Source organism: Tupaia chinensis, unplaced genomic scaffold (genome assembly GCF_000334495.1).
Source record: "Tupaia chinensis unplaced genomic scaffold, TupChi_1.0 Scaffold000604_1, whole genome shotgun sequence".
Lineage (NCBI taxonomy): Eukaryota > Metazoa > Chordata > Mammalia > Scandentia > Tupaiidae > Tupaia > Tupaia belangeri.
The window spans coordinates 3,377,880-3,393,356 of NW_006160122.1; the positions used below are offsets into that span (position 1 = coordinate 3,377,880).

Genomic DNA, 15,477 nt, shown 5'->3' on the forward strand with positions numbered 1-15,477 from the left:
CTGCTGCTCTCGTGCGGGTACTCGGGGCCAGCTTAGCTCTCCTCCCCCTACCGACCCATACCCGAAACAAACGGGATGGGCGGTCGCCTCTGCGTTTCTTGGGGGGTGGGGGGCCTGAGGCCGGGCTGGCAGCTGCGGATTAGAGACCGCAGGTGATTTCGAGATTCGGATTCGCAAGGGCTCAAGGGCACCCAGGGAGAGGATGCTTGTCAACTTTTTTCCCCAGGTGATCCCCAAAGGTGAAAATGAGAGGTTAGTTGCACCCCTCCCTCCTTCCAAAAAAGCTAACTGCCCCACTTTCTCCTCGGAGGCCTGGACCCCGGGTCCATCTTGTGAGTGAGGAAGAGGTGATGCACGGACAGCCCCGTCCAGGAGCAGGAGCCCGCCCGGGAGGGGAGCTCAGTGGTGTGCGCGGCCAGGCAGCTCTTCCACGCCAGGGAAAACGAGCTCTTGAAGTCTGGAGACTAGTTTCCCCCGGGCGGGAGCCCCCACCCCAGACAGGAGAGACTCCCTGGCACTCTGATCCCGGATCCTGACTGTCTCCTTGAAGGCCAGCAGGGGGCGCACATCCCCAAGTTCCACCTGCCCAGCTCCGGGAGGTTAGGGACTTGCTAGAAGGGGCGGGAGGAGGGGAGGGTAGAAGAGGGGCCTGGGAACCAAAGAATCTTTGACTACCATCCTGGAATTCCGGGGCATTGTCCCTCTTGGTGCAGAGTCCTGCACTATCCTCAGGGCACAGACACAAATGTACAAAGCGCAGGCCAAGAAGCAGACAAGGAGCTAGCTCAGAGGTGTACGGGTGGGTGGAGCAGGAGGGAAAGGATCGGCTTAGCCAGGAAGGCCTCTACTGGGAGGCAGTAGGGAATGGAGAGGTCAGCCTCCACCATGTACCGCAAGGACCACCAGAACCTTGTGTGGGAGAAGGGAGAAGTGACAGTAATAGAAACATTAGGATGGGAGGGGAGTATGTTTAGACTTGCCCTTCTCCAGGCTTAGTAGATTGTTTCCAGAGTTGACTCCAAAACCGCTCCCATCCTGCCTGCCTTTGGGCAATGCCACTTTGACACTCCTCCCACACTGACCGGAGTCAAGTCTCAGCGGGCTCTGGGCCTTGCTTTGGCTAATAGAATGCAGCAGAAGTGAAGCTATTTGGTTTCCAAGCTAAGCCTGAAGAGGCCTTGGGATTCCACCTTTATGCTCTTGGGGCCAGATATTAGGTACCGAGGTGTGGACTGCCCTGCTGGACAGGCTACATGGTGAGGCAGAGAGGCCCTCCCTGGAGGGTAAGAAGCCAGGGAGAACCGAGCTTCCCAGGTGACCGTCAGCACCAGTGCCCGACATGGAAGTGAGGCCGTCTCGGCTGTTCCAAACCCAGCCTAGTTCCCCGGGGAATGCGGCTGTGGGAGTGGACACAGCCAACTGCACGAAGTTTTGAGGTGGCCTGTCACACAATAATAAATCATTGAAACCCTAGAAAGGGATCCGTTATGCTCAGCTACCTCATTGCTGTAGTTGGGAGATGCCACCCCCCCCCATGTCATATGGTGAGCCATTAAGAAAACTTGATCCAATTATGGGGCCTTTGGGAAGAGATTAGAACTAAGGTGGGGACCTCTTGACTGATGACCTGGTGAGTTTACACGTAGAGGAATGAGACAGAGACACACATGGACACAGCTGCTCTGTTCTGCTCTCAGGTGCGGAGCTTCGGGATTCTCGGGGACAGGACCCCCACCAGATGTGGCCCCTGGACCTTGGACTTCTAGATCTCTACAAGCTGAATAAAGCCTAGTTTCTTAAGTGACCCAGACTCAGGTATCTTCTGTTATTAGCAATGGAACAGCCTAAAATACTCATGCAGGAGAGGGCAAGGTCATTTAGGGAGAAGGTGTAGCGTGGTTATTTGGATTGAGGTGATATTCCCAGGGTGTCCAGTGACCCTGACTTGTACAGCCGGCTTGAAAAGATGATCTGGTCCAATCCGACTCCTGTCTTTGTGGAATTTGGGAGTGCGAGCCAGGGGCTGTTTGGTCAATGTCAGGACCAGTAGCTGAGGGTGTGAACTGCCAGGTTTCCAAGATACCGCGATGAGCCTTGGCTGGCTCAGTTACATGCAAGGTACAGCAGAGAGGAGAAGCAGCTCTCCTGAGCAGAATGAGCAGATTAGGGGCCAACAGGTGGCAGAGTGGCTAAGGCACTGGACACCCATGTGGCCGACCGTTGTTCGAGTCCCAGATCCAGTGGCTTGAAACTCCCAGTGGGAGCATGTGCATCCCGAGAGGAGAGTAGAGGAGCAGGGATTGCAGCATGACCATCCCCCAGGGGGGTGGTTTCTCACTTTCTGTCACTCCGTCTCTCTAACAAGGACACGTGCCCTATAGCAAAAATCTCTCAAACGTGTACACACACAAGCTGATCAGCAGGTGGAGATGGGGAAAGGTGTGCAGAGGCAGCAGGGATCCCAAGACAGAAGCTGTACGGCCCCGAGAGGGAGCTGCCTCTGGTGCTGACGTTTCCCAAGTCTCAGCTGAGGCTTGGCTATGGTGCCCACCCCTAAATACCCATGAGGTTCTCCACATGGCTTCGAAGAGGAAAGCTGGAGGCTACTGATTTTGCTTGCCTGGCCACCTTCCCCACCTTCGAATAACAAGCCCTGTTTCCCTGATTCCCCGGTCAAGGAGTAGGTATGTGGCCCACTGCAGAGCCCTGTCCCCATAGATACAGTGGCAGAATCAGGGGTGAGCATGTGACCCCAGCTGGCTGCTCTCCAGAACTCTTACACAGGGATGCTAGGAGTTGTTCTTTTGTGACGACGCGAGCTAGGAACCCGTCTTTCACCGTGGCACGTGAAAGACCGTGAACTAGCTCACCTGGAAGGCCAATGGGGTCACAGAGAGAGAGCAGAAGCAGGGAGGGAGGGTGCAGCCTTGAGCCTTTGGGTCCAGGACTGCCTGAACTTTCCAACTGCATGAGCCAGTAAGCCTCCCTTTTTGCAGAAGCTTGGTTGGTTGGGTTTTGTTCACGTACAGCCTGAAGTCCTGACTAATCCACGAGTAGGCCTCTGTTCCCCACCGTCAAGGATCCAGCCCAGACTCCTAGTTCAGTTCCTTGAAGAGCTCTCCACAGATTCCTCCTTGGACAGTGTAGAGAGCTGTCCGCATCTGTTCTTCGCACCCTTCCAGGCTTCTGCTGTCATCTCTGGCTGGCTCCTCCTTCCCTGGCAGCTGGCTGGGTGCAGGGCTTCCTAGCTTGGCACTCCTAGACTCCAGGCGGCACTGCCTCTCTGGGCCAGCACTTCTCAGAGGCGTATGCAGGGAACGGCATGGCTCTGGGATCCCCACACCTGCACTGCTTCCCTGGCCAGCTCTGCTCTGCATGCCTGGCCCTGCTGGCTGGTATTCGGATGCCAGGTCTCCATGAAGCCACCTCTCCCCTTTGCCCTTTACCTACCACCCTCCTTTCCTGAGGAGCAGAGTTCGTGCTTTGCTGACTTGACTGTGCTCTCAGGGCTGAGAAAGCCCAGTGGCCTTGATGTGAGGAGACCTGAGAGAAGTCCCGGGTTTGCCTTTCTCTGAGTCTTCCTGTCTTAGAGAGAGACGCTTAAATATGTGCTCACGGCAGCTGGCTGGGGGTCATGAGGAGTGTTTGTTCACTGAATTGGACTATGGACACGTGAGGGGCCAATTTGAGGGTTAGGAGGGCTTCATAGAGGAGATTGTTGAAACAGAGAAATGGGTGATCCAATGGCATATGCACAAGCAGAGAAGCATAACAGAGCCCTCAGAAAAATCAGCATTTCAGGGTGGTTCAAGATCAGGAGGCACGAGAGGGAAGAGAGGGGAAGAGCAAGGCTTTTTTTTTGTTTTTTTTTAGAAGTTTTTGCCTTAGGGCACGTGCGCTCCCCAGAGCAAGAGACAGAGACTATGAGAGGGAAAGTGAGAAATCAGTCCCCTGGGGGGAGGGCCGCATCACAATCCCCTCTCCTCCATTCTCCTCCCGGGATCCTGGGCATGCACACGCAAGCCACCTAGTCCGGGACTCGAACCGTGGTCGCCCATGTGGGAGTCCAGTAATATAACCTCTACGCCATCTGCTGACCCAAGAACAAGGCTTTTGAGGCCAACTGGTGCCAGATCATGCAGGTTCATGGGGGACATTTAAGGAGCATGTCACGCCAAAGGGACGGGGAGGCTTCGCAGAGCTGACGTGGGCAGGCAGGTCATCAGGAAGCTCACTCTGGCTCCTTGGTGGCAGTTGGATGGTGCGGAGGGCAAGACTGAGGGGGGAGGTGGGCTAACCTGGCTGGGCTAGAGACTACAAGGGCCTGAGGGGGAGATCTGGGGAGAAGCCAACCCAGGCCTGTGCACCCCACGGCAGGCAGGACAGGACTTTCCATTCCCCCTGCTTGGCTTCAGCTGGGAATAGTAGCCCCAGGTTCTCGGGCTTCTGAGTCACCTCCTTAAGTTCATGGCTGTCCTGAGGCTAGGTCAGCCTCTTTCCTCTGTCCTAATTGCTTCCTGCCCACGGAGCTGGCCCCCTCGAAGCACGTCCTTCAAGAAACCCTTGTGAAAGCAACTAAGCGTTTCAGGAGGGAGGAGGCACCTTCAGCTGCCACTGCCCCCAACTCGCTGCAGGGCACAGCGTCTCCCTGACTGTTGGAGGTGATCCAAGAGGAGCACTTCACTACCAACACCCACCCCGAACCCCTCTAGGCCAGGGGGAGGTCTCAGGCCCCAGGCTGGGCTCCTGTGGATGGTGGAACACTTGTGCCCTGTGCAGCGACCCTGAGCAACAGGGCAGGTGGGGCCGAAATCCACCTGGTGTGTCACTTTAAGCTGGCTCTCTGGCATGACTGTATTAGTCTGTGTATATATTTTTAACTAGCTCAAAGGTGCCCCCCACCACCTGCAAACTTATGGGGCTGCTTCCACTCCGAGGGGTGCCTTTCTTTACTGTACAAAGGACACCCCATGGGGCCAGCTGTAGCCCTGGCTCTTGGCCTTTCTCCCCACTGGCCACCTCCACTCGCTTGGGCCCTCACGATGTCTTCCACTGGGCAGGAGAAACTAAGCCCGAATCCTGTTGCCTCCCCTGGCTTCCTGCCAGGGGAAATGTTCAGCTCCTGGCCCTGCATAAGTATCCGGTCTGGCCTCAGATTGGGTCAAAAGAGGGCACCTAAGTTACAGGGTCCCGCCAAAAGCTAAGCTGAACCAGTCAGACCTTTCTGCTCGAGAACTGAAACAAAGAGACCCAGACGGGAGCAGTCACTGGTGGAGCTGAGGCACTCTGCAGGGAAACCGAAGTCTGGAGGGAAGCACAGACGCAGGCCTAGCCCAGGGGACGAGAGCCCGCGAGGCAGAGGTGAGAATGGAGAGGTCCAGTGCCAGTTCCAGATGTTTAATTTGTCTCATTGGAGAGAGAGACAGAGAGAGTGAGAGAGAAAGTGAGAAACACCCCCTAGGGGAATGGCCACCCCACAATCCCTTCCCCTCCACTCTCCTCTCAGGATTTGGGCATGCACGCACTCACACCTGGGGTGTTTTTGTTTTTGAGATTTTTGCTATAGGGCACATGTGCTCACTGGAGAGACAGAGAAATAGAAAACAAGAAATCACTCCTCAAAGGGGATGGCAACACTGCAATCTCTTCTCCATTCTCCTCTCAGGATTTTGGGCATGCATACATATGTGGCCGGCCTGAGTTTTAAGCCACCGGGTCTGGGACTTGAACCACAGTGGACTACATGGGAGTCCAGCAACATAACCATTATGCCATCTGCTGGTCCCCGGCATGTGTTTTTCAAGTCACTGGATTTGGGACTCGAACTGCACAATTGATCGTGTGGGATCCAGCCACCTTAACCGTCATGCCACCGGCTGGCCCCAGGTCCAGCCATTCTTAATTGGACATCTCTAAAATCCTTTGTAACATGCAGTCCCTTTCTTTGAACTAGCTCAAATGGGTTGCTGTGCCCCCTAATCAGAGTCCTCACTGGAACAAGGACTTGGGCCCAAGGAGGTTTCTGAGGCGCCGCCCCCTTTCTCCTCACCCCTGCCCTACCGCAGCTTAGGGACGAGCAGGAGCCTCTGCACAGTCACACCCTTTATTCATTGTTAGTGGGGGAGAAAAACAACACCATACAGCGCAGCAGCGCAGGGTGGGACAGTGAGGACATCCCTGTGGGCACAGCCAGAAGTCACACAACTGGAGGGCACAGGAGGCTACACTGGAGAACCTGTGGTGAACTGGGCTCCCCTCTGCCACCCAGTCCCTGCCTCACCCTGCTGCCTAGGAGGCCCTGGCGTGACCAGCCTCCGCCACGCAGGAAAGCCATTCACCCCGGGCGGCCCAGTTCTGCCCCATATTTTAACAAAGATATAAAACAACACTAAAAAAACCCTAACATTTTCAGAAAGAAAATCTCACACTTTTCTTGAGACTTATTCACTTCAGAATTTGAACACTTTCTTTTTTCAAGGATGACGAATAAGGTATGTAAGAAATGGATTCCTGCCCCATGGTGATCTCTAAAGACAGCACAAAGCCTCACCCTGGGTGGATCCCCAGGAAATATTTGTTGCTTTAATACATTTTTGTGTAAAAATATTTACAGTGTTAGCTTACTCTCCTGCCTACAAACCCCAGCGTCTTCTATTCTCTCTCTTTCTTTTCTTCTAACCATCCGACCTCACATACCCCACCTCCACCCCACAGCAGGATGCGCTGGGATTCTGCCCTTTTCAGGAAAGAGGATTTTGTGCCTTGGCTTACAGTCTTTTTTTTTTTCTTTTTTTTTCATAACTTTTGATTTAAAGGTAAATTTAATAATCCTGACTACGGCTCGAAGGACTGGCGTGTCCATCTGAAGAAGCCCTTGTTGATCATTTTTAAAGATATAGAAATAGGGGCTCATCAATTAGCCCAAAAGGACGAGTAAGAACAGAATATATGAGAAGTCAGAGTCTAAGATCCTGCAGTGCACAGAGGGGCTGCAAGGAGGTACAGAATTCCAAAAGAGGGTTGGATACATCAATGTTTTAACTGCCTGAATGTTTTTGTGTCTGTGTGAGTCATACATACATCTCTGCTAACCTTGTGCTCTGTAGCAAGTCCCTGGGACGGTGATGGAGGATCTGCCTCTCTTCTCAAAGCAGGGCTGCTGCTCTCCCACAGAGGCTCCTGAGCACACCGTCTCTGGGACGCCCAAGAGCCCGTGGGAATATGACCTGGTCCACCTGTGGCTCCTCTATTGTAAAATAGTGGTCCCAGTTTCTGGCCTGGCATTATGTGTCTGAGAATCCTCGGCCTGACCAGCAAATATCACCCATGAGTATGTATTCAAAGCCTGCGGTGATTAGACAAGTCCTCATGGGCAGGACTCGCCCACCAGCTTGGAACAAAATTGTTCTCTTAGGGAGGAAGACAATGCGAGATGCTTCCAGGGTTCTGAGTCAGAAGCTCCTCAGGACGGCATTGGCCCATTAGCAGAGCTACCAGAAAGAGGGAACAGGAGGCCTAAAAATGTGGGCACTTCAACCAAGCTCCTGTTTCTTTTGGGGAAAAAAAAAAAAGAAACTTTTTAGCAGAAAGTTTAAAAAGACAAAAACCAACTTAGTCAACCTCTGTACAACTCAGTCACAGAAATGAGCAGGAAAGACTCTGAAAAGAAGAAATTGCCTTAGAGCCTTGGGTTCAAGTCTTGTCACCTCCTGACTACGTGCTCTCACCTAGGGGGCTCCCATCTCTGAACCGCAGCTTCCACATCTTAAGAAAGGGATCAAAAAGCCCTGCCTCTCTGGGCTGCGAGGACAGAATGAGACGGGGTAGATGGCAAGCCTTTGAAAGCGATGATACTCTGTGTGATGTGTTAGGCTGGATTCATGTTTAGGGGAGAAGAATCTCAGTGAAGAGCCTTCCACTAGAAGACTCAGGTCCCAGCAGAGCCAGGCTGTTGAGCATCTACGCGTCTGTGGTGCAGACTTCAGACACACCTAACAGCCAGCTCCCGAGAGCAACAGAACATCCCGGAGGCATTACTGAATAAATGCCTGCTAGAGGCTGCCTGAGGACATGAACCTCCTAGCCTCGCCACGTGGCTGGTTATTAGCGGAAGGGTAGAAAGGGGACGGCAATCCTCTGGCCTTATACCTCAAAGGGCAGCAAGAAGGGAAAGTGGGATAGAGTTTGGGACCAAAGGTCAACATTCCTGAGAGCTTCCACCAGCAGAGCGGCAGGATAGGTGAGAACTAAGTGAGGCAGGTTGCATCTCTCCCACAGAGGCCATCCCTGCCACCCTACACCCATGCTCGGAAACCACTCCCAACTCCCACCCAGGGCTAGCGGCACCTGTGTACAGACAGTTTTCACCAGCAGTTCAAGAGGAAATCAACTGTCACTGCACAGCAAAGCTAACTTCTAATCACAAGCACATGAGAAAGCAAAGTGAAAGACTTTACTGATGAAGAAGCATTTTTCCGGCAGTCAAAGCATGCAGCTGTATAGCTCACGGATCCAAAACGGGAAAGCAAAGCTAGCACACTTGGAAGATGAATCACCTGGCAGATCTAGGATTCAGGGTTAGAAAAAGCCTCTCAAATGAAGCGTGCCGGCACAGTTTTAAGCATTTGGTCCGTCGGCATACCCTGAGAGTCTAAACAGGGACCAAGTAGTCCTTTTCTTCTAGCTCCTTCTGCTTCCGCAGCAAAGTGCAAGCCTATTCCTGAAACGAAACCGCATGCACAAACTCCCGAGATTTGGGCTACACGCGTGTCTCGCTTGGCCAAACCTTATTTTCTCTGCGTCTGAAGTCAGCACCCAACCGGAGTAAGTGAGCAATTGAGAGGTGCTTGTTGGGCTGATAATGGTAACAAGGGGCCGTAGAGGCAGTGAGGCTGCTGACGGGGGCAGCTCAGGATTAGCCTGACAGGGAGTGTTACCTGGGCAGCTTGGTGCTATCTCCCCTCTTTTTCTAGTATTTTTTTTCTCCCTGAAAAGTGACATCTTTAATATGCAATCATTTTATAAGAAACCAAGTAATATAGAGTCTATTTTAACATCTTACACTAATAAAGTGACTTTAGCTCTTTTAAAAGATGCTAAAAAAATGTAAATTTCCATTTTTCTCAAAACTTCTGCTCACATGGCTCCTAAACTTCCAAATGCCTTCCATCTCCAACTTCTGCAGTCTCGTGAGGAGCTGAGCTGGAAGACGGACCGGCTCCTCTCAGAGGAGCCAGCCTGCAGCCCCCTCTGCTGCGCTCGGCATCCCCGTCTGAGATCCCCACCACTGGAAGTTTGCCTCACTACCCTGACTTCCAGACAGCATGAAGGTGTCTTGTAAACTACCATATTCTCAGCCCCTAAAGGTGCCTGGCATTGAACAAATGCTCAATAAACATTGGCTGAAGAAAGGACTGAATACATGCTCCAAGGTGGGGGCCAGAGGGGCCAGGTAGAGTTGAAGGGGCAGGGCAGTGACTGCCTTGAAGGGATCTGCATTCTCAGGAGAATGACCCAATTTGGCCCTTTGACTGAGACTGGAGGGATCACATTCTAGAAAGCATAACCCCAGCAGAAACTCAATGTGGGACCCCAGCCACCATCTATAACCCTGCCTCTTGGGGCAAAAGCCAACTCCCCTATGCCCAAAGAATTTTGGTTCTGGGCAAAGGCTGGGGGTGGAGCTAGACGACAGGATGCCCGAGGACCTATCTTTTTTGCAAGGTGAGGTGGTCCCTCAAGGATCTTGGTTGAGGGGAGAAGAGGCTTGATAGAAGAGTGGGTAGGCCAGAAAGTGATGCTGGAGTGCTCCTCTCCCTGGGGTAGGGCCAGCCAGAGAGGTCATCCGGTAGGAAGGTAGCCATGCTCCCTCCTGGCCAGGGACCCTGCCCCTCACCAGCCCTATTTCTGCATGTCACACTGCAGCAGCAACACAATGGATGGGTCACTCTTGGCCGCCTCCTTGAACTCCTCCAGCGTAATCTGGTCGTCCTTGTCCTGGTCCATCTTCTTGAAGATCTTGTCCACACGCTGCTGGGGTGTGAGCCCATCCTGGTTCATGCGCATCATGATCACGGTGCCCACCATCTTGTAGATAGCCTGGGGGCGAGGGCAGTGTGGATGACCACAGAGGGAGGACTGGGCATGAGTGAGAGGGATCTGGTGGTGGGCAGGGAGGATACTGGGGGGGGGGGGGGGGCACTGAAAGGGGGGGAGGGGTGCTGCAGCAGCAACACAATGGATGGGTCACTCTTGGCCGCCTCCTTGAACTCCTCCAGCGTAATCTGGTCGTCCTTGTCCTGGTCCATCTTCTTGAAGATCTTGTCCACACGCTGCTGGGGTGTGAGCCCATCCTGGTTCATGCGCATCATGATCACGGTGCCCACCATCTTGTAGATAGCCTGGGGGCGAGGGCAGTGTGGATGACCACAGAGGGAGGACTGGGCATGAGTGAGAGGGATCTGGTGGTGGGCAGGGAGGATACTGGGGGGGGGGTGAGGACACTGAAAGGTGGTAAGTGGTCATTAGACTGGAGAGTTGAAGAGCATCTCAAACTGAACATGTCTAAGTCCCATGTCTTCACCCCCACCCCCGCTCCTCTCCTGGCATCCCATCTCTATAGGGAGCAACTTCATTCTGCCAGTTGTTCAGACCCTAAATCCTGAGGCCGCCCTTGACTCTCCTCCTTGTCACATTCCACTTCCATCCCTTTACGGTCCTCATGGTTCCTGATCTTGCAATGCAATCCACGTCCAACCACTATCACTTGCCCTGCTCCTCCATGATTGGTGCCCCCGTCAGCTCTTGACTAGATCACTATGGAAGTCCAAACTGGTCTCCCTACTTCTGCTGCCCTTCCTTACCCCCACAGTCCACTCTCCACGTGACGGAGCCCTCTAACGGTTTCCCACCGCACTGAAAATAAAATCAAAGTCTCTAGGGACCAGCAGATGGCGTCATGGTTATGTCGCTGGACTCCCATGTAGTCAACCATGGTTCAAGTCCTGGACCCAGTGGCTTAAAACTCATGCTGGGCACAAGTGCAAGCAAGCCCAAAATCCTGAGAGGAGAGAGACCAGCAGTTGGCATAATGGCTATGTCGCTGGACTCCCATGTAGTCAATCACGGTTCGAGTCCTGGACTGGGTGGCTTAAATGCACACTGGGCCTGTGTGCGTGTGTGCCCCAACATCCGTCAATCAGAATGGAGGAGAAGGGACTGTGGTATGGCTATCCCCCGGGGGGTGATTTCTCACTTTCTGTCTCTCTGTCTCTCTGTCTCTCTGGCGAGCGCATGTGTCCTACAGCAAAAATCTCTCTAAAACACGACCTGAGGGACTGGGCTCCTGTGTACCTATCTGACCACCTTCCTGTCACTCGTCCCCTCGCTCGCTTCCCTCCTACCACTGTGGCCTCCTGGTCACTCCTTGAACACCGCAGACACAATAACACCCGTGTTTAGTGTTCTCTCCGCATGAAAAGCCCTCCCTGCAGACATCAGGGCTAACTCCCTCCCTGTAAGATCACCCCTTACTTCGCTATTCGCTTCACCTTGCTCATACCATTTACTGCCTGGGATGACATAGGGTTATTTATTTACTTATTTATTAAAAATGTCTCCCTGGAAAGAAGGTCCCACGGAAGCAGAAACTTTGAACAGTGTCTGGCACAAGTTAGGCACTCAAAAGGCACTTGTTAAAAAAATCAATAGGTTGGGACCAGCAGGTGGCATGGTGGTTAGGGCTCTGGACACTCCCATATGGTGAACCACGGCTCAAGTCCCAGACCTGGTGGCTTGCTTTCTCACTTTCTCTCTCTCTCTCTCTGGTCAAATTAAAATAAATGAGTGAATAAATAAAATAAAATAAAATAATTCTTTAAAAAAGTCAGTAGGTTAAGAACTTTAGCTCTGGAGTTAGACTCCCTGGATTAGAATCACGATTTGTCACGTTCTACTGTTTCCCTGTCTGTGAAATGGGCTGTCCAACAGTATCCATCCCATAGGGCTCTTGGGTACAGCACTTAGCACTGGGCCTACCTAGCCACCGATCCTGGGAGGCCGGCTTGGGGAGACCTGGGGGACAGGGAGGAGGCCCGAGGGGCTGGCATAGGAGAACGGGCGCCCGCCCGGGCCCACCCAGCCTCTCCCGCGCACCTCGATAATCTCCAGCATCTCCAGGCGCGTGATGCGCCCGTCGCCGTCCAGGTCGTACATCTCAAAGGCCCAGTTGAGTTTCTGCTCAAAGCTGCCGCGGGAGGTGACCGAGAGCGCGCAGATGAACTCCCGGAAGTCGATGGTGCCATCGCCGTTCTTGTCGAAGGTGCGGAAAGCGTGCTGCGCAAACTTGGAGGCGTCGCCGTAGGGGAAGAACTGAGGCGGGGGCACAGGGCAGGGGGCGGTTGGGGCGCAGCGACCGCCGGGCACCCGACCCCAGCCCAGACCCCACCCCCGGGCTCCCCGCCCCCCGGGCCGTGCCCACCTTGATGTAGAGCTGCTGGAACTCCTCCAGGTTGAGGATGCCACCGGGACAGTCCTTCAGGAAGCCCTTGTACCATTGCTTGAGCTCCTGCTCGCTGAACTCGGTGTTCTGCACCAGGTCCTCCAGCACCTCGGGGGCCAGCTTGCTGTTGTTCTTCCCCATGGCGGGGCCTGGGGCCTGCAGGCCTGGGCAGAGACAGGGCCAGGGCCAGCCTCAGCAGGGGCCCTTAGTTCCCTTCCCACAACTAGGACCCCTCCCTTCGTAGCAGGATCCTCTTCTTTCACCATCACTCCCAGCAGAACTCTGCACCCCCACACCCACACCCAGAGGTCCCGCCCCCACGCAGACCCCTCCCCCCTCACAACTCCCGCACCCCACAGCAGGTCCCTCCTTCTCTTCTCTCCCCTGGGGATCTCCAGCCTTCCAGGTCTCAGTTCTCCTCCTCCCTGTCCAGTGCTGCAGGCCCTGCCCTCTCCCTCCTGTTCACACCTGCTGCTCCCCACTCCATAGAGGAAAGCCTTGACCTTTCTCCTGCTGTCCAAGGCTTTCTGCGCAGCCCGGCACCCTTGGCAGGTCCTCTCCTACCCGGGACCTGCAGCAGCAGGCTGCTCCTGTCCCCAGGCACCCTCTGCCAAGTTCCTCACGGTCTTCCTGGGCCACCCCAGCAGGAAGCTTCTCTCCCTCCTTCTGTACAAATAGAAGTCCTCGCCTGCCACACTGATGCCCCCAGTTACCTTCTGCTTTTCAGTGAGCCACTCATCCTGCCGGCGTTTACCGAGCCTGACTGCGGGCTAGGCCCAGGGCTCATGATGGAGAGAAAGCTGATGCGAGGGACCAGCAGATGGCATAATGGTTATGGTGCTGGACTCCCACATGGTTGACCACGGTTTGAATCCCAGACTTGGTAGCTTGAAACTCATGCCAGGCACATGTACATGTGTGCCCAAGATCCTGAGAGGAGAACGGAGGAGAAGGGATTGTGGCGTGACCATCCCCCCTGGGGGGTGATTTCTCGCTTTCTGTCTCTCTGTCTCTCTGTCTCTCTGTCTCTCTGTCTCTCTGTCTCTCTGTCTCTCTGTCTCTCTGTCTCTCTGTCTCTCTGTCTCTCTGTCTCTCTGTCTCTCTGTCTCTCTGTCTCTCTGTCTCTCTGTCTCTCTGTCTCTCTGTCTCTCTGTCTCTCTGTCTCTCTGTCTCTCTGTCTCTCTGTCTCTCTGTCTCTCTGTCTCTCTGTCTCTCTGTCTCTCTGTCTCTCTGTCTCTCTGTCTCTCTGTCTCTCTGTCTCTCTGTCTCTCTGTCTCTCTGTCTCTCTGTCTCTCTGTCTCTCTGTCTCTCTGTCTCTCTGTCTCTCTGTCTCTCTGTCTCTCTCTGTCTTTCTGGGGAGTGCACATGCCCTATAGCAAAAACCTCTCAAAAAAAAGCTGGCACTACCCAAGCTTCAGTAAATCACAGCTGCGTCAAAGTAGTAGATGACTGATTCGAAAGGGCCTTCAATCCATGCCAAAGAGTTCAGCCTTTTTCCATAGGGGACAGAAGCTCCTGGGATTGTAAAGCAAGGGCTAGGAAGATGACATTTATTCTATAGCACGTTCAGAATTCTTCAGTAGGCCTGGTCCTGAGCTGAGTGCTGGGGACCCAGAGAGAAGGTGAGTGTTTCCTTTGACTACAGAGTGCAAGAGGACCTGGGGTGAGGGGAGACAGGTAGAGCAAGGAGGGACCTGCCACACAGTTCAGGTGACAGATGGAGATACCAGGGTACAGCTTGCAGAGAGATATGGGTGGGCTGGGAAATGATAGGACCACTGGCAGAACTCGGGGACTGACTGGACGTGGGCTGCAGAGGGACAGAGGAGTTGAGGCAGGGGCTCAGATTTGGGGCTCAGGGACAGATGTATTGTTGGTGAGAAGTTTGGGAAGGACCAAGAGCCAGTCCCCTGTGGGAACATGAGGTCCCTGAGTGACCTGTGTCAGGGGATGTGCGCAGAAGGTGGTACAGGCCTTTCCCAGGAAGTCTGGCCAGGCCCTGCAGACTGGGTGGACACTCTGAAATGGGCTCCATGGGAGGACTGACTCCCCAAGCCTGAGTTTCCCAGGATTCAACCTGGGAGGTGCCTGCGATCTAGTAGGCAGGGCAGTCTGTCCTTCAGATGCTCTAGAAAAGGAAGCCCTCAGGCTGGCAGAAAGAATTCCATGTCCACAGCCCACCCAGGCCAGTGTACGGTGTGATCCCTAAACAACTAGGTTGGAGGTTGGTTTGTTTCATGCCCCTTCCTTTGCTGGGTGACCTCAAGCTAGTTATGGAGTAGCTCTAGGCCTCAGGTGCCTCCACCAGGTCATGGGGCAGATGGAGAAGCAGTGAAGGCAGCAACTTCCTTCCCCACCCGCTACCCCAAAGGATGAGGAATCCTTTATGCACTCAGGGGACGGTGGGGAGGTGGGGGCATGGCATCTGCAGGAACCAGAAGGCCCAGATCGGCTACACGGGAGCAGAGTCAGGACACCCCCCAGAAGGTCCATGGGGCCCTCTCCCCAAGTGCAAAGGATTCAGAAGGCTCTGGGTACAGTTAAGAAAGCTAGTGAACCCCGAGGCAGAGCCTCTGCCTGCTGCCTCCTGTAGGCTGTGTCAGAGTGTGTGCGTGCGGGTGGGTCTGTGTGTGGGAGTGTGTCACAGTATGAGGCTGCAAATCTGTCAGTGTACATGCCTGTGTGTGTGTGATGGTGTCTGTGTGGCTCTCACCTTCCGTCCCTTGCACCCCCTGCCCTGCGCTGTCTTCCCACAATGCTCTGTCTCCTAGGCCCTTAGCCCTTCCCTGCCGCTGTTTGGCTCCAGACCCAGAGCAATCTGTCTCCCCTTCGTTTCTCCCCCCTCCCACTCCGTTCTTAGATCATCGGAAGGTCAAAGCTGGCTGTGCCCTTTAAGATCATCTGTTAAAAATCATTCATTTAGAGATAACTGAAATCAAAAGAGAGGAGACTGGCTCAGGGCTATAGAAAGACCAGGT

At 54.0% G+C, this 15,477-nt stretch overlaps 1 protein-coding gene across 1 annotated transcript in view; it reads right to left on the reverse strand.

The window, feature by feature from the left end:
- Nucleotides 1-6,083: 6,083 nt before the first annotated feature.
- Nucleotides 6,084-15,477, reverse strand: part of HPCAL4 (hippocalcin like 4) — a 13,668-nt gene continuing 4,274 nt past the window's right edge. The window contains exons 2-4 of the mRNA XM_006158607.3: nt 12,479-12,663; nt 12,154-12,369; nt 6,084-10,098 (exon numbers count right to left, since the gene is read on the reverse strand). Of these exons, the coding sequence (XP_006158669.1) occupies nt 9,901-10,098; nt 12,154-12,369; nt 12,479-12,640 (576 nt within the window). The 5' untranslated portion in view covers nt 12,641-12,663 and the 3' untranslated portion in view covers nt 6,084-9,900. The remainder of the gene's footprint in view (nt 10,099-12,153; nt 12,370-12,478; nt 12,664-15,477) is intronic.